The sequence below is a fragment of the Lepisma saccharinum genome, chromosome 18, assembly GCF_977018435.1.
Source record: "Lepisma saccharinum chromosome 18, izLepSacc3.1, whole genome shotgun sequence".
NCBI lineage: Eukaryota > Metazoa > Arthropoda > Insecta > Zygentoma > Lepismatidae > Lepisma > Lepisma saccharinum.
Window position 1 is genome coordinate 42,327,891 of NC_139246.1, and position 19,627 is coordinate 42,347,517.

Sequence of the window (19,627 nt, forward strand, 5' to 3'; positions counted from 1 at the left end):
AAATCACAAAGTACAGTGTAGTGCCTATCAAGAACTGTTTCTTTTAAATGCTAGAGAAATTAAGCATGTTGGCATGAAATAATTTCTGATCAGGTGCACATTTTTTCGACTAGAATTTCTATGAATTTTGCAGGCTTCATTGATGTTTCAAGTGTTGATCTGTCTGTTGATATCCACTGTTTGTTCCTGCTTTGGTGTTAATTTCCAGGTGATACTTATTAATTTCAAAATATGGACTGTCAAGGTTTCCAGGGATCTGAAAATCTTCAAGGCTTTCTAATGCTGGTGATCAACGTATCTTACTTAGAAAAAGTTAGCTTAAATTAAAACTGTCACACTAAACACACTATCTATTCAACATTCTACCACACTTGTTTCAAACAAGACTCCTGCACACATTCTTCACTGTCTAGTTGCAGAAGTATTGCACATTAGCAAGTCTGCAATGCAATAGTGCAGTGTTGCAAACTCCCACTAGAAATGACTGGCTGAAAAAAATACACTACTAATTAAATTGTTTTTCTTTAAATATTCCAAGGAAATCTCAGATACGCATCTTCAAAAGTTCAAAGGTCAAAGTGGACCACCTTGAAAGGATTTTATTCTAAATATAGTGATGTGATACACCCTTGGAAAGCTTATTTCATGTCCTTTCAAACAAGACTACAACCAGCTCTCTACGTCAATTAGGGTAAGAGCAATTATCCATGAAAGTCTCAGGGGCAGACTAAAAATAGACAATTTTTTGTATTTTCGAGCCTCCATAACTACATCACACAGGAAGTTAAAATTTCTCAGGATTTCATATCTTCATAAAGACTACCAAATAGTGGAGTTTCAGAAAAATCTGAAATGGTCGGGTCAGAAATGACACTTTTTTTTTTTTTTTTTTTTTTTTTTTCATGGAATGATCCATATACTGGCCCTAGGTCCAGATGCCAGAGCCTTGAATATTGGAAACTATGAGACTAATGGGAAGAGTACATTTCTCATAGATTCTGTGAAGGGGTTGGTGTGTCTTCAGTATAATTTCAAATAATTCGATTGTTGTGAGTTTCATAAGTACACTGTGACTAAGCCTGGAATTTTGAGAAAAATTGGCTCCTCAGAGAAATACGACTGAAAATGCATGTATAGTGGAACCACAAGCAAAACAACTTGCGCAGACCCGCGACTCCTGTGCACCGTACTCCGCCAAGGAGGGGAGGGGGAGAGTGGACCATGCTTCCTTATGGCCTGAGCTGAACGGAAGAAGGGAAAGCTGCACGGGGACTTTTCGTCCAAGGTTTTTTCCTTGTGGTCGCTCTATAGTAGGAAGTGTATTGTGTAGCAGTTTGGCTTTGGAATTTTGTTTTTAAGAAATTGTTAAAAATTCATTACTTTTTATACCGAAAATGTGCCATTTTTCATTATTTGGTAACATGTGTTTAGTCGTTCTTTTTGCCTGTGCTAGTTGTTGAAAATGGATATATTTCTTAATATATGCTGAGAAGTACTATTACAGATGATTTTTTATTAACTTAAATTTTGAGAGTGCACAAAGGCTGCAGTCACAGGTAAAGTGAGAGGGATCAAGCAAACAGTAAATAAATCCAGAAAAGTAGTGCAACAGCCATATTCTAGAATGAAATTAGCAAATGGTCTCCAGTTTTGTGATATTGCAATTTGTATAGTGTGAATGTAAGTATTTTAACTGCAAAGTTGTTGGACAAAGAATCGAGTTTGTTAAAGGTTCAGATTCTATCTTCTGACCTTCTGCTGCACATTTAGATTTAATTAAAACATGTGTTGCTTATTAAGTGATAAGTGGTGGTGTATAATTTCTGTAATTCCATGTTTAACTGTAGTACAAAAATGAAGACTAGTGTTCTTCCTAAGTTAAAGAAATAGGAACACTGGATGGAGAACCCCCTCCCCATTCTTAGGTCTTCGTGCACTTCCGATTTTTATAGCACTGCATAAAATGCTACAACGTTTGCTGTGCACACCACTTATTGTAAGTTTGGCAACTCTCACAACAGTATCTTTACTATAAATTCAGTAAAATTGTACTTAATAATAGTCGGCCCCCGTGGCGGAGTGGTTAGCACATCGTGCTACGATGCCAGGCATCCCAGGTTCGAATCCTGGCCTGGACATGGATGTTTGTGAGTGTCCATTCATCAATTTTATCATATTCTCACTCATCCTCATCTTCGCAATTAGCCAAAAGTGAAGTAAAATAGAGCAAATCAATCAAGACTTAATAATAAGAATTATAGGCTCCATGAATTCTGCTTGATTTTGTTTCCGCAGACGTGGGGAATTGCAACTCTTATTAATCCAAATCCAATTGAATTTATACATATTTGTAAATCGCCTGAGGCAAGTTATTCACAGTTTTTCATTTTTTTTTATCGAGAAAGGAATGGAAAGCTTCCGGGAAAATAGAAGAGAATTCTCTCAATCTGTTTACTTCGTTAGTGTCCTTTGCAGAACAATATATCTGACAGACAGAAGATAATTGGAAGATATCTTGAAAATGATTAGTTAAATTTGAGTTTGAAAATGTTATACAATTAACAGTTTTCTGTAGATTAGTATATCCTGTAACAATTGTGACTTGCGTTTGTAGATGTACTTGGAGACTCAGTATGTGAAATGTCAAATGTAAACTCCTCATCATAAATTGAATTGAATTTTAATTTTTGGATACATTGGAATCACACAGACTCTTTATATTGCTAATATATTTGTGTGCGTCTGTGTGTTGGGGATGAGAGGCAGTAATGCATAAGGTTGAAATAGAGAAAACATCTTCTTGTTCTCTTGAATTTTTGAAAACTTTGCCTTGAAGGCCAGGAATTATACTTGAATTTTATCATGTTCCTAGTGTGGCCACCTTGTATAAGTAAGAAGACTTCAGGTTTTTATTTTTTATTATTATTAACTTTGTAATAAGTGTACCATTAATTGTCTATATAACCTTACAGGTAACTTATGGGTCGAAGACAAAAAAGAAAATGTTCTGAATCAAGTAAGGTCAACTGTGAGCCAAGTACGTCCACTGTTCGTAGGAAGAAACCAAGATGCAATGGCACTGAGAATCCTGTTATGGTTAAGGAAGGTGACACATCTCATGTAGAGAATGGCATGGCAACGTTTGACTTCACTTCACCAAAACGGCTTTTCCAGTCACTGATTTCACCAACAGGATTTGATGATTTCTTCGACAATTTCTGGGAAAAGAAGCCGATGGTCTTGCACCGTCACGACATATTGCCGTCCAGTTTGAAGGATTATTTCCAGTCGTTATTTTCCAAGAAGACTCTGCTTCAGATATTGAAGCAACACAGTGTTCACTATGAGAGGGACCTTAATGTTTTTAGGTACAAGGAAAAGCGGGAGGGTTTGAACGAAAAAGGCCGTGTGACATCTGGGAAGTTTGAGAAGCTCTACAGTCGAGATAAAGCAACAGTACAGTTTCATCAGCCACAACGATTTCAGGTAACAAAATTAATTTTGTGTGTAGTTAGCAAGGTGGTTTGATTTCAATCACAATTTAAATCTGGCAAGTTTTTTTTTTTATTCACTGATTTAAATCACTTTCAAGAAATAATTTATAGAATAATGTACAAAAGGAATTTGTAGATATCAGAATCACTTTTTGTAAAAGTACATTTGTCTCGTAATGATTGAATGGTGTTTATAAGAATGGAAACAAAATGTGTGTACTGATGGGGTGACGTTCATATGAAAGCAAATGTAACAGGTAAACTATAACACACTTAATTTTATCTTGATTTGAAATTCAATAATTTTTGTATGCAAAAATAGCAAACATATTGTGCATAATAATATACAAAATACTAATCATTAGAGCCTGGATCTTTAGGTGCTGTACCTACAAAAAAAATAATGTTGGGTGCTTCCATATATGGATTCTTGCATCTTATATATCGCCATATAGACCCATTCCATGGTATATTTTCCCCCCTAATTTGCACCTAAAATATCCCTTTGCATTTAAGCATAATTTTTGCACCTATTCTGCCCTTAAAACATGGTTGCAGTGAGCAAATTAAAGTAAAAATATCTGATTATATGTCATCATCATCCTTCGCCATTATCTGCCCCTGGGTGGATTGGCATAGAAATTAAACCCCTCCATTTTTTTTCTGGTCTTCCATCACTCCTCTCTTTCCACCGACATCTTGGACTCCCCCTTGGCCTTTTCCCACTCTTGTGCATTGTAAGCTCTATCTTGTAAATGTAGGGATAACGTAAGGAATGAGTAGATCCGACAGACAGTTGGGGTGGTGAAGATTCAGGACAGGATAGATCAGGCACAGATGAGATGGTTCAGACACATGAAGAGTCTAACTAGTCTTTCTGCATCCATCCTTTTCATGTGTCCAAACCATCTCATCTGTGCCTGATCTATCCTGCCCTGAATCTTCACCACCCTCACTGTCTGTCGGATCTCCTCATTCCTTATTCTATCCCTTCTAGTCTTCCCCAATATACTCCTTAAAAATTTCATCTCCGCTGCCTGCATCTTTCTTTTGTCTCTCTCTGTCATTGTCCAAGTCTCTGCTCCATGCATAATTATTGGCACATAGTATGTGGTATATATTACCTTCTTGCATTTCATAGGTACATCCCTGTTCCATATTAATCTTCAAATGCTTTGATATAGTCCACCACCCATATGTCCTCTTCTGTTTACCTCCTCATATATTCTTCCACTTCTCTCAATTATGCTTCCTAGATATTTGATTATATGTGACGTTCTGTAAATTGAGGGAATGTTTGGAAGGAATGGAAAATTTTTGCCTTGTAAGAGGGAAATTCTATGAAAACTATTTCGCTTTGCGTTTACTAACATAGAAAGGTATAACGTAAATCAGTACAACTCATTCCTTTTGTATTCAGAAACCAGTGCCAGGGATTCTCTACTGGTGAATGTATATGTAATCAAAGTATATCTCGATTCCTCACAATACTTTCTTTTTAATGTTTAAAATGGAAACTTATATGATACACGTAAATGTACCTAAGGTTTTCTTGATTTTTTTGCACCTGAACATGAACCTATTTTGGGTTTCTTCTTCTTTTTGCACTTAAATGGTCAAAAGTTTCCACCTAAAGATCCGGGCTCTACTAATCATGCTAATCTGTAAATAGGGTAATTATCATAAAGCTGTAAATAAACATGGCACCTGATATTTTGCAAAGTATCAGTTAAAAAAATCACCAAAATTCAGCTACAAAGGCTGTAAAGAATATTTTAAGTCTCAAATATATAGAACATCCAGAATGTTCCTTAACATACTCAACATATATTTCCATAATAGGTTCATAAATATAGTATCAGAAACAGAAAAATGTATATTTGCATATAATTTTTATTTGCTTTAATCAAAGTGTTAAAATATTTTACAGGGCTCCAAATATTTTACAATGCTCTTTACCAGAAATAGCCTTTCTATAGAAAAAAAAAGATATATGTACATATATGGTGCCAAAAATTTTACAACCAATTTTAAGTGTGTTTTTTAAAAAAGAAATTTGATTTATATAAAAAAATCAAGATTATTTTTATGTACCCTGGTAGTTAGTTTCAGAAATTTTACCTTCCCTCTTGCTGCAGCCATCAGAGTTGCCACCTTGAGATACAATTCATGAGAGAAGCTGTTGTTTTGGATTTGGAACTCGCATAGTTTCAAAATGTCCACATAATTTCTATCCAAAATTGAATTTGAATGTTAGAAAATTGCCCTTACTGTCTTAGCTTATCTGTTAGTTGTGCTTTTTATCCAATTTACTGATATTTAACATAAATAAGAGAACATTCAGATGACAACTTGAGTGTTTTTTGGTAGAAAACACTTCTACAGTGTGAATAATGAAATCCAGTGTTGACTAAGTGATGCTCAATAGTGACTACATATCAAAACTATGGAATCTGGTCTGGAGAAAGGAATATTGTCAATTACCTACTTAAGATATTATTTTATATGTGCATATGGAGGAGTTTGTTTGATTAGATCCTTCCAATCTTTATTGAACAAGTTTTTAAAGGGAGTATTATAGAGAGTTACATATCTGAATTGAGGGGACACAGTATCCACCATACACATCAATATGATAGGCTGACAGGCTCTTACTGTGTATTTTGTTACATCTATTTCATATAATCCGTTGTAGAAAGTAAAATTGTTGCCATTATAGTAGCAAATTTGTGTTGGTTACTTTGTGTAGAAGAATTCGATTTCTACTTGAAGCAGGAACATTTTTTTTTCCATTTCCAGGCACAACTTTTTTTGCTAATTTTTTACAATTTTCTTCTCTTAAGTAGGGGTATGCCAAGTGAATGAGTCTTGATGAATTGTTCAAACACTTTCGTAAACATACAATTGCCGAATGTAAATTGTTTTTTTTTAGATATTTAAAAAATTACTTGTTTTTGAAAGAATTTTAAGAAATCATTCACTGGAACAAAATTTATATATTATTGCTCTTCTTTCATCCAGATTGTTTATAAAATAGCGACATAATAAATGAAAAAATTGACCAATTGCAATATGAATTTCTTCATGTTCCTGCTCATTATTTTATGAATGACTTTTTTCTACTAGATCAGTGATTCCCAACCAGGGTGCTGCGAGATTGACCTAGGTGTGCCACAAGATATTTTAGGGATAAAAAAAAAAGTCAAATTAATTACTCTCATGCCCAACAGATGGTGACACTGATCAATGCACTCATTCTTGAAGATGAATTGCTTACTAGTGAAGAAAACAAGGGACGTACTTTTGCCCTTTTCAACTTCATATTTGTGCAAGCAAGCCTTCTCTGCTATGGCGTCAATAAAATCCATAGAAAGAAATAACTTTGAGGATGATGTGAGTGTTTTGTTCTCAACTGTAAAGCCTGATATGAAACATTTGTGCTCTAAGCGTCAATCGCAAGTCTCACATTAATAAAGCAAAACTCTTTTGAGTGATTTGCATTGATAGAAAACTGTATTCTATTCTGATGTTTCTTCCTTTTATTATCTTTCAATAAATGAATAACATTAGTACTGGAGTAGGTATTTATTTGACAATAAAAATAACTTGCTCCTGATAACATATTCCACTTTGATTTAAGATTAAAAATTGGAAAAAAAAAATTCTAGTCCCATTCCCAAGGGTTCCGCAAATGTAAAATTGTTGGAAATTTCTGTACTGGATGTTGCTTCTTTTCAATTAGCCTGATAAACTTTCTGTGAAGATATACTTTTCTCCATGCCACAATTGTAATAGAAAAATGTTTATTATTTCAGGATGAGCTGTGGAGAGTGATTGAATTCCTTGAATCATTCTTTGGTTCCCTGGTAGGATCCAATGTCTACATAACACCGGGAGGTGCACAAGGCTTGCCTCCACATTACGATGATGTGGAAGTATTTATTTTGCAACTAGAAGGAGAGAAACATTGGAGATTGTATGCTCCAATGGCTGAGTTACCAAGGTAGGTAATTGTATTAATTGTGGTTTGTTCTTACTCATAAATTTTAATATACAATTATTTGTAGTGACTTTTTGATTCTTGCTGTGATTTTTGAAGTACAGGGTGATCCATTTAAGTGTAGACTGCCACGCCGCTGTTTGCGCTGTCAGTAAGTGGGGTATTCACGGCCGTGTGTCAGCATTGTAGACTGTCCGTGAATCAAGCGTGCAAGTTTACATAACTAGCTTAAAGATTTACCCATAACTCATTGCAGTTCCCGTTGATTAATGTTGGTAATGGCATTGGTAAAAAATATCGTGAATCAGCTGTTCATGCTGGAGTAAGCAACATTGTGTTTGCTTAATGGAAAATAGATATCTCTCGTTCATATGTGGCAGAGGTGTAATATCTCATATTAAAAAATGAGTTCACCAATTTATGAGTTCTATTTCACCCTGAGTATATTTGCTAGACTTGGTATGTAACTATTGCATGAATCCTTGTATTAATATTTGTGTGTTTCCTTACAGAAGGGGAAAACTTTGTGTGTGCTGCCTATGTATCTAATGCTATTATTTTCTCGAAACTAACATAGCAAATATCCAGGGATAAATTAGGAATTTGGGTAATTTCAGTATTTTGGAATGCAATTAAATTGGTAGAGACACACAGAAGTGTGTTGGGGTATTACAGATATATTACACCAGATACTCTTGTGGTAATTCCGAATTTGGAGTCAAAGATTAAATTAATTGGTGACTCGGACAGGAATATCCTTTTATTTAAACACTTTTCTTATTTGGGAAATATATAGTTGTCATACATAAATATAATCTCTTTCGGGGTTTAATTTCCTTTTCAGCAACTTTCCAACCTGCACTTTCGGCATTGCGGGTGGGACACGCGAGAGCCATTTGGAAAGTACAAGTTTTAAGTGGTAGTAGTTTGGAGTATAAGTGAAGCTAGAGTTGGGGCTTACGTGACGTGATTGCGTGTGGGTTTCCCCTCACCTCGGACGTACCATCTCATTAAGAAGATTCATGAGACTCAGTGGTTGAGTTCTTGCTGCTGGGGAAGTTCTTGTTTTGAACGAATAAGTTTGAACAATTTTTTAAAATTTATTTTACTGGAATACGCATTAAGTTTATGTAGACTCAGATTGAAGCTTCTCAACATGCATTGAGTCCCATTAAGATTCATGAAACTCAGTGGTTGCTACTGGGAAAGATCTTAGTTTGAACGAATAAGTTTCAACAAATAAGTTTGAACATTTTTTTTTTCAACTGAACGGGTCTTGTTAAGATTTGTATTATGGATGAATAAGAATATTAATAAAGACAGGAACAGAACAGGAACCTGTGACCTTGGACATGTTGCTTGCTTTCATCAAGCAAAATGAAAGGAACAAAGAACGGTTCCAAGCATCTAGAGAAAGCACAGAAGTGCTGAAATCAGAGCTTTTGGCTCACACTAGTGAATTGGTGGGTAAGCTTCAATCTGACATTCGAAACCAACAGATCTATGTCCGAGTTAAAACAAGACACGTTAAAGACAAGTGAGGGTTTGCAGGACCTGAAGCTGAGTGTGTTTCAATATAGAATACTGTATAAATAGGGCAGAAGGGTTTGAAGTGTGAAGCTCTAGCAAATAGTTGGGATTCGGAAGTACAGGTTGTACATAAAACTTGCAACAGACTAAGAATGTTGATGCTTCATCTGAGGTTACTGTTTGTACGTGTAATTCACTTTTGGTCGAACATGACTCCTACACTGGCACATTGACTTATAGGTCAGTGAGTGAATCACAGGGTACCAGCGAAGTCACCAGGGTAATGGAGGGAAACTTTTGATAGGCAAGGAGTTGTCTCTTGAAGGGTCAGGAGTTGGGGACGAGCATTGGTCTGTCGGCTTCTGTACGGATGTTGCTTTGATCCTAAAACCAAGGTTGCAACTTCCTCTATTGGGTGTTTGTTCTAAAGATTGTTGTTTGTCTTCATTGAGTAAACCTATCCGCATTGTGCAAATTGTCTCAGGATGTCAGGATAGGGAGGTGAATTCTCATCACCTAAGCACAGATGAGGTTTCAACTCGGAATAAATCTGTCTTGTCCGAAGCTAGTAATGACTTACCTGTAGTGTCCATAGATCAAGATCATTCGGTACATAAAGTAGGCAAACCAGTATCTGATTATCCACCGAAGATTGGTGTGTGGAATTCAGCAAGTTTACACATAAGTTGCATTTGTTGTGGTCCAAGGCGTGTCCCCATGTACAAAAGAAAGACCAGTATGATACTTGTCAATTCTTCAAAGAAGTTATGTATTATAGTTTCATTAACACACTCAACAAACATTTCGATAGTAGGTTTATATATACACATAACCAGAAACACAAAAATGTATATTTATCGTACATTAATGTTTTATGTGCTTAATCAAAGTGTTAAAATATTTTACAGGGCCATTTACTAGATTTTAAACTTAAAACAGTAGATTTTGTAGTTAAAATGACAACTATTTTAATGTGAATCTATATTGATTGATTTGATATAGTTCCAAATGCAGTCATAAATATTTTGAAAACTTGAGGTGAGACACTAAGATGCATCATATAATAATAATGGGCACATTCTTGAAGTTGTACAAGTTTAATGCATGTAACAGTTTATGGCAATTGGCTGTTCCTAAGTCCTCGCATGAAGTTTGTTAATCTGTTTTTAAAGTTACTTTTCGTGCATTGCATGAAGTTCATTCTTGCACAAAATGCACAGAATGGAATGTAGTTTGTTTCGTGAGAATTTTGTGCTGGTTTGAAATTACAATATAATTTGAACAGAGAATACGATATAAAGCAACATGCACAAAATGTCTTAACTGTTCTTATTAGGAGAGTCAATTGAAAACCTTAAAGGTCCAATAAAAATTGTACGGCAGGCTGTATCCAGCTCAATTTTTTACATGAGGTATCAACTGTTATTTATGAAACTACCTCAAGGTTGCAACACTAATCAAGTGAGCTTCAAAATGCCATATTTGTCATTTTAAAGATGGCGCCTCCTGTGCACACTTGCACCAGTGAAGAGGAGTGATTTCTTGCCCTCTGTCAGCCTAAAACTTACAGAAATTTCTTGACAAATGAGAATTCAATCTCTCTGTGCATGCTAACCACACCAGCAAGTTTAATAATGGAGGAGAAAGTTCGACAATGGCCTCAGTTCGCAGGCAGATGGGTGGAAAGGCCTTCATAGTGGCTCATAAGGGACTGCATGTGGACCCCGAAGACTTATTCATCTTAAGGCATACAGGCACTAAATCAAAGTTGGAAATATACAAGGTGCATTCAATAAATAACCTGAAAAGTAGTATAAAAAGTCTATTGTTATATGTTTGTTATTTTGTGAAGGCATCTGCAAGCTATTCATAGCTGGGGCTGGCATGCCTGCTTCGCGCATGGGATGCTGGGAAACAGTTACACAAGATGGTGGCACTCTTACAGGAATGCTCCAAGCTGGAGCAGCGAAAGGTCAAGAGATTTTTGTTGAGTGAAGCCGTGAAACCGTAAGACAACGGTGACAACTGTATAAGTCGATCACAAGTGTACGAGTGGTCTGAGAAGTTCAAACCAGGCATAACAAGTGTTGCTCTCTACCTGCAGTCACGGAAAGCAACATTGATCAAGTGGAGGACTTGATACGAGAGAACCGGCGTATTATTGTCAGTGAAATTGCTTCCCAGATGGTCATAATGTAGACAGTACCACCTACTCCAACCTTTTGCACCAAAAACTGAAACCAGCCATTCTACAGAGACGACGTGGTCTGGTCTCCACTGGTGTGTTTTGCTCCATGACAATGCGAGACCGCACACTGCCAGTGTCACATTGTCTACCATCGAGGACCTAAAGTTTGAGTGCTTACCCCACCCTCCATATTTCCCTGATCTCGCACCTTCTGATTTCGACACCTTTGGCCCACTGAAAGGTGGACTAAGTTGATCGAGGTTCCAGAATGAAGACAAAGTCCAGTCAGAGGTGCATGAGTGGTTATGCACATGTCCAAAAGAATGTTTTTCCTGTGGAATCAGTGCACTTATCTAGCATTGGCATACGTGCATTGAACTAGGTGGGGGGGGGGGGACTATGTTGAAACATAGTACTGTAGTTCTTTTGGTGCTTGTAATAAATATTTGTTTCAACATATTTTTGGTTATAGTATATATAGTGAATGAGCCTTGTATTTAGATCAGCAATAGGTCTGTGCTAAAATGCAGTAAACTTGTGCAACCGTACATACAGAAATCTACTAGATAATCAACAAAAACAAATTTAGATTTTCATTTGACACTCCCTTGAAAAATGTGATTAAAATGAGCATGTCTGCAGTAGAACTTATATCCCCCAGATGAACATATATCCTGATGGGTGACATGTGGAAACTTTCCATAAACAAGACACAGCAACTGACGCTTTCATGTAAAGCCCATCTGACCAAAGTACAAACCCATACTTTTCATTTTCTGATGTCGGAGTTTCCAAGTACAAAGGTTTTGTTGCACACGACTGATCTTTGTTCAGTCATAAATGACACATGCTGTGTACATGCATCCTTCGCTTGCGGTTCAGGGAGAGCTAGAGGATCAGAGACTCATTGCTTTGCTATCCTGCAGGTACCATTAGGCTTTGCTGCACCTTATCCTTGTTGGGGATGCCATCACTTTGGGAATGTTGCTGTCAGGTATAAGTTTGGCAAAGCAGAATACCTCAAGAGTTTCCCCATGGCAACAGGACCAAGCCTCTTCTGCTCTTCCACCACTCCTCTCTTTCCATGGTGTTCCAATCTTTTCCTCTTGTCCATTATCTGCTCTTTCTACCGACATCTTGGTCTCTGCTTTTACCTTATTCCCACCCCTTGTGCAGATGGGTCACAGGTCGCAGATAGTGAAACCCCTTTCAGATATGAGGGGAAGCTGCAAATAAGGGGAAACGAAATAAATTGTCCTGGACCAAGGCAGCAAGACTATCAGGGTGTGGGAGAGTGTCCAGTGGCATGGACATACTCAGCAAATACCACATATACCTAGTGACAGCCTTGTGTCATGGCGAATACACACTGCCATAGAAGTGTTTCCCCCACTGCCTTGTGTACCTGGAGGGATCCAGAAAGGCTAAGGGTGTTGGAACCCTGACAGAAAACAAGGGTGTACCTGAGAACCTACTGGTGGCAACCCCACCACCAAGGTGTAGGCTGTCACAGGCTTGATTGGTTGACAGCTGAAACATAAAAATTCGAGAAAAGATAGAAGCAAGTCGTTAGACTAGGGTTCCCAGATATTTCAGAAAAAATGCGGGACACTTTATTTTTCAAGACTACGATGCGTAATACATCCTTCTTCTAACGGAACGTGTTATGCCTTTTTGTTAAAGCTTGACTGCTGATTATATTTTCTATGAAAAAAGTAGGATATGGAAACTTGTATTTATGTAGCTTTTCACACTAAATGACATTATTTTTTAATTATTTAATGCAATTTTCTAGTATCATCACTAAATGTCACTGATTCATAAGTTAATCACTCACACAGATTGGGTCAATGGAAAATTTACATAGTACATTAAATTGAACAAACCAAATTGAAATGAAATGAGTAGAGGCACTCAAGAAAATAGTACATGCTGAAAAGTATTAACAAAATAGTAACAAAACAAAAATCTAGAAACACAAACCACAGAGAACTGCAATAATCAGTCACTCGCATCTCACAGCATGGATAGCTAAAATAGTTATCTAATTGCCTGAGGAGTTTCTTTGTGTGCGCAGAACACCAAGTCAGTGGAGATTTCGTTGCCCATCAAAATTAGATTCTCTGTATAACGGTACCATAATGAGTACCATTATAATATAAGAATAAAATAATTCTATCAGTTGAAATCTACGATTTGAGTTCGTATTTGGTGGTTTATATTTGTCTAAAATTAAATTTACATCACTTTGGCTTTGTTCTTGTTGAAGTACATATCTAAACTTCAAGCATTTAAAATATTTTTATAACTCAGCGATGTAATTTGGTTTGTGATGTATAAGGAATGTACTTACCGTAGATTGTCAATTTATGCAAAATCGCACATAACTTTGGTTTCAATGGGTTTTAATTGATCATTCATAAGTATATGGGTACGAACATGTATTTCATATGTATTACCAACACGTACAAACCATTTGAAATAAGTTTTGGTAGAATTTTGTCGATAAAATTAAGATTTGTTACAAGAAGCGTCTTGAAGAGTAATCCTAAAGTTATAAAGTTGTGAAACATAGCCAACTCACATAGAGGGAAAAATCTAATATGTGCGTAAAAAACCTTTTTCCCCACCAAAATTATAGAACTTAAAATAACCTTTAATAGTAAAAAGAAAATACGTAAACAAATAATAGAGTATTGTAATATCTGTTTTATTGTATCTACTTTATTTTACAATCATTTTCATGTATTATATCTATACAATTGTATAATTGTCACTTGAAAAATAATAACAAGTTTGTATTCTGTGCATATGGTTGTAACAGTGTGAGTTTGGATACACTGCATCATCTAAAAGATCGCTGACTCAGAGGATGGAGTCGTTAAATTTTACAGAGACTTAAATTGGGTCTATTTTTCTGATTAAAACAAGAATTATCCGTGAAACATGATAATTCGGTGGAAATAAGCATCGTGTTTGTCTTTCGACTTTGGAAAAACGCCGTGATGAGCTGTTAAGGTCCAAAGGACATTAAAATAGTGACCTGTCGGAAAGATGTAAATTGGCCGCCATCTTATCTTACTAAGGACATTTCAGATAAGTATTTTCGAATTGCATATAGCCATTAAAATGCAAGATATAAGTTATTAATGTGGACAAGTATATTTTATTTTGAATTTGAAGGATCTGAAGAACTTTGTAATAACATGTGGTGAATTTCTCTGGCTTCTAAATTGTAAAAAGTGAAATGTGTTATCTCGTAAAAATTGACGTAATGTGAAAAATATTATTGGTAACCAGAATATGAAAGGATATCCGGTTTAAATGCGATATGGAACAGAATTAAAATATAAAGAGTGATATTGAAAGGGCAACGTCCTAATTTATGAACATATATGTATACTGAATAATATGTAAAAGTGCATGCTTTGATGATGTTAATTTTCTTTAATACATTGTTCGTTAAATGTTGATTTCTGACAATTTTATTTCTTGAAAAGTTACTAACAATTATTGTGTCAGTAATTAAATACTTATAAAAATTTTCAACTTGAACTTGTCAGAACGTATGATGTAAACAAGGAACAATTTTCATTAATTCCTTTGAAAAAATAATCGCGACTTGATCTCAGTTTGCCGAGGAAAGAATGTTGTTTTCGATTATATTTGCAATGCTTTTAAGAGAGTATAAGAAACACTGTGGAATATGTACACCTGTAGCTTACCATAGTGGTTAAACTTCTCCAGCATGGGTGGAAATAGAAAACAGTAAGACCAGGTTGACTCAACTATTTCTATCCTTCAAATATGGGACAAGAAGCTGTCCCAAGGATGTACATTATGGTGCATCTGGGAACCCTACTTTGAACAGAAAAGACAAAAATAGAATTTGAAGTTGATTCTCTGAGCGATCGGTAGAGGCACATATTTTTGGTAAATAAAAGAAGCAAAATTTCGGTACAAAACAGTCAATTTCGTGTTCAAAAGCGGTAAATAAAATAAAATTTCACTGTTATAGCAGTGAAAAAGTGATACATAAAATGACATTTTGGTTTTAAAAATGTGAATATAATCCTAAATTTTGATTTAAAAAGTGCACTTATTACACAAAATAAACATATCCCTTCTAATAGCACATTTATGTCGTTACCAGAATAGTTTATTCCTGTATAAAGGAGTCCATTTTTGTTTCTCAAATATTTACAGCAGAATTAATCAGTTTTCCGTGAATTGCATAACTCTCAGGATAATTCTGACTTCAGAAAGTGTCACGTCTATATAAACTCTAAATTTCGTGTTTAAGAGTATATTTCGCATTTTGCAGTTCATTTCACATCATTTCGTGACAAAGCAGGGTAGAAAAATGTACCTCAAATCTTTAAGAAACATGAAAAATTAACATTACAATGTGTTATTTCACAATTCGTGTTTTCGTCAAAAACGAAATATGCGTGCCTCTAGCAATCGGGCTTTAGTGTTCATAAGGTCACCAGGTTCATGAGGGTAGTTATTTTTGCTTGATGTATTCATGTTACCTAAGTAACGTATCCCTTGCTACTGTAGTTTGTTTGGCCTGGTATGATATTTCATTGTGTTTATTTTTTTTCTGTTCATTCTTGTAGTTGCACTGCAATTATCTTTTCATTGTTTTACTTTTCAGAGACTACAGCAGTGATTTGACTCAGGATGAAATTGGGAAGCCAACGCATGACTTCATCCTGAAACCTGGAGATTTGCTGTATTTTCCAAGAGGAACAATTCACCAAGCAGTCACACCCACCACTATTTCCCATTCCACACACATTACAATCAGCACTTACCAACGCCAGTAAGTATTGTAATAATTGTGCTCTGTAAGGTAATACATCATGTTATGTTGATGTATTCCAATGCTGTGTCAAACTACATGAAACATGTTTAAAAAACTGAACTTTATTTAGATTAATGAAAATGAAATTTGAATAATTTTTTTTTTGAAAATTTGCTAATATTTAATGGAGAGAAATATTTAAAAATGTTTATTATACCAAAAGTTTTTAAAAAATTCCAAAAATATTTAATTTTTAGTACGTTATTTTTTAAAATAGTGTTTTTATTTGTATGTGCCTCAAAACTCTGGTAAATAACAAGCTTCTCTTGGGTATAGGCCAAGTAATAAATCATTTATCTGAGAAAATGAAGGGAAAACTGAGTTTTGGCAGGATTATGTGGCGGAGGGCGTCCCCAAGAAAGTCCCCTCTTTTCTTCTTGCTTCCCCTTGTACACACCCTTAAATAACAAAATGACATCTGATTACTTTCGTTCCAGTATCTTATGTGAACCTTTTTTATATCTAACTCACTCTCTAGCCTTCTTAAACCCAAAGGCTTATGGCTGTAGCAACACAGGCCTTCCATCCATCCCTATCCTGGGCAAGATCAATCCAATCTTTTCCATCCTTACGGGTTTCCTTTAGGTTCATCTTAACATTATCCTTCCATCTTCGTCTTGACATTCCTACTGGTCTCTTACCATCAGGTTTCCCAACAAGAATCCTGTAAACTCTTCTTTCCTCTCCCATTCATGCCACATGGCCTGCCCATTTAAGTCTTCCTTTTTCATATCTGGCATCAGTTTATTATTTCATAAAAGTTAATGACTCCTATTAGTACTTGTCAAGATTGAGTAAATGGCAGTCCACTCGAGCATGAAGGCACAATGCTCTACCAGAGTAAAAATGATCCAATTCTGGACAGAATATCAACCACTCAGCCTTGGTCTTCATTTTGAAACTTGTGTGTGGATCCTATTTTACTGTATACAGGAAAACCTTGCTAATACGGTTGTGGAAAATAGGTGTTCTTAACATTTCTGGAGCAAGTGAGAAAGGATTTTTAATGTATTTCATTGTAGATAAATAAAAATGCAGATAATTTATAATTTGAAGTTGCTTGCAAGACCTTTTGTCAAAACTGGTTAACTTTACTCACAGCAGACTCCCGTTGCATAGCAAATGATGTAGTTTTGCATCTGTGGAGCTACATGTGTGGGGAAAGAGCAGTGGCGGTGTGATATCATGGAAAAAGGTTATGATTGACTGCTGCTGGTGTTATCACTTTGGATGTGGATTAAAACAGGGGTCAGACAATGCAGTCTACGTATGAGTTTATATTTTGTGACAACCAAGTTGAGCAATTTTATTGGCACCATCGAGATGGATTGTATAATGCAGGAAAAGGTAAAAATTGCTGTTCTGTTGTAAAGGGTGTCCCAACAAGAATGCCCGGATTTAATAACGTGGAAAAAATATTTTCTTTTCATGAAATGGCATATATTTCTACATAATTACAAAGGGTACATGTTGGAAGTAAAGTTTGATAAACAATATCTGTCATATGTTCCCCAAGACTTGCTCTGATGGCTCTTGCTCCTCGATTTGGCTGATGACTCGTCAAATTTTCTCCTTGAGTTCTGGTATAGCGTGACCACGAACAAAAGAACCTTCAGCTAAAATCCTTCATGCACCTTCCCCTCGTGCCATAAGGAAGCATGGTCTACACTGCCCCTCCCCTCCTCATGGGAGTATGGTGCACAGGAGTCGTGGGTCTGCGCAGGTTCATTTGCTGGTGGTTCTACTATATGTTTGGGGATTGTTTTCATAAACTTGCGATTTCACATACCCCCAAAGGAAGAAGTATCAGTGTGTCAGGTCACATTACCTCGTTGGCCAGTTCTGGTCACCATTGCACGAAAAGACTTTGCCTGGAAATTTGTCGTGCAGCAAAGCAATTGTCTTGTGAGAGGTGTGGTAAGCGCCATGCTGCTGAAACCACAAGTGTTCAATATCCACACCATTCAAATAAGGCCACAACCATATTTAAGGACAGTGCTGCAATTACAGTCTGGCGTTCTTGTTCTGACACCCTTTAGTGTACCAAAAATCTTTATATCAGTTGCATACCATTTGGTAGTAATGATTAAATTGTGATTCTTTTTGTAGGTCATGGGGAGATTACATGATGTCTGTGTTTCCTCACTTGATGGAGGAGGCAATGAAGACTGACATTGACTTTAGAAGAGGCTTGCCAGTAAATTTTATAAAATCTACGAAGCTGTCAAAGGTAAGGGAATTCAATTTTTTGATAAGTATAGATTTGACAATTTTTTTAATTGTCATGCATTTGAAGACTAATTTAGTTTTTACAGTTTTAAAAAGTGATTTTTTTTGAGGTGCAGTAAGGAATGCCTTAGCTGCCTGGTGGTATGAACTTTGAGGATAACTTTGGTTCTCTCTGCCGAGCCATGCATGCCCTTACACTACATACCATACAGAATAATTGGACCACTTTATTGAAGACACTATGGATGCAAATGACAACCAAGAATTATTCACCCAGTTCATATCCATAGTGGAGGAGGATAAACGTGAATTCTGGTTCCAGCAAGGCACAAGCCACATTGCTATGACCACTGAGGTTAGAGTTTGAGTCTCTTTTGTGAACATAATAGTTTCTAAAGGATTTTTGCTGGTTAGGCTTGCAGAGTTAACAAGTCCAGTCTTCTTCCTGTGGAGTTATTTGAAGAACACAGTGTACAGAAGTAACTCCTACAGTATAGGAACTACAGATGAACATTACTGCTGCAATCTAGAATGTAACTGGTGAAAATGATTCAAAACATTCCCAGAAATATGGTCAGATGTGCCCAAATACCAGAACAGAATGGAGGTCACTTTCAGCACTTTCTGTAAGTGGTATGTTTATGTTGTATCAAAGTTTTCGGGATTACAGCATACTTTCACAGGGTGTCGACCAATGAAGAATGTCAAGAAATCAACAGGTAGTTCAAGTCAAGAAATTATGCTTGTAGTCAACATTTTTTTATATTTGTTTTTTTTTTTACAGTATGATGAATTTACATTGTTATATACCTGTACTGGGATTTGATAAAATTGAATATTTGGAAATCTAAAATTGTATTGAGTTGTGGTTAAGATTTGCTCACTTTGTCTTAAGAATTACGTTCTTGTTTCCGTTAAGTTTTGTAAAAATATTAAATAAAGTAATCTGGCCATTCTCCATCCAGGATGAAGTCTGAAGCATTAATTTTTACATGCATTAATAATTAAAGCAAGTCTAAATCTCTTGTTATGCTACAGCTTCAGTTTTCATCTTAACCGCCTTGTGGTAGGGGTTTTTATTGAATAAAAATACAGATATATTTTCTTAATTTCCAACTATACCTAAGCAGGAGACGATCAATTAAATATTAAGAAAAGACGGGGAAAAGGTCAAGAATAAGTCGTGAAAAAGTCAAAAATTTGGGATTTGTTCTTCTGGTAGACATCCTGTTTTAGGATAAATGACGTGTAATATAAAAAGTAAGGTCATTGCTGTAAGAACCAATGATCATTGTGCTCATTTAAGCATTGCCATT

At 35.9% G+C, this 19,627-nt stretch overlaps 1 protein-coding gene across 1 annotated transcript in view; it reads left to right on the forward strand.

Annotated features, from left to right (window-relative positions):
* LOC146002547 (ribosomal oxygenase 2-like) overlaps positions 1 to 19,627 on the forward strand; it is a 45,361-nt gene that overhangs the window by 3,859 nt on the left and 21,875 nt on the right. Inside the window, exons 2-5 of the mRNA XM_083140472.1 lie at positions 2,973 to 3,486; positions 7,310 to 7,497; positions 15,873 to 16,040; positions 18,192 to 18,312. Of these exons, the coding sequence (XP_082996598.1) occupies positions 2,980 to 3,486; positions 7,310 to 7,497; positions 15,873 to 16,040; positions 18,192 to 18,312 (984 nt within the window). The 5' untranslated portion in view covers positions 2,973 to 2,979. The remainder of the gene's footprint in view (positions 1 to 2,972; positions 3,487 to 7,309; positions 7,498 to 15,872; positions 16,041 to 18,191; positions 18,313 to 19,627) is intronic.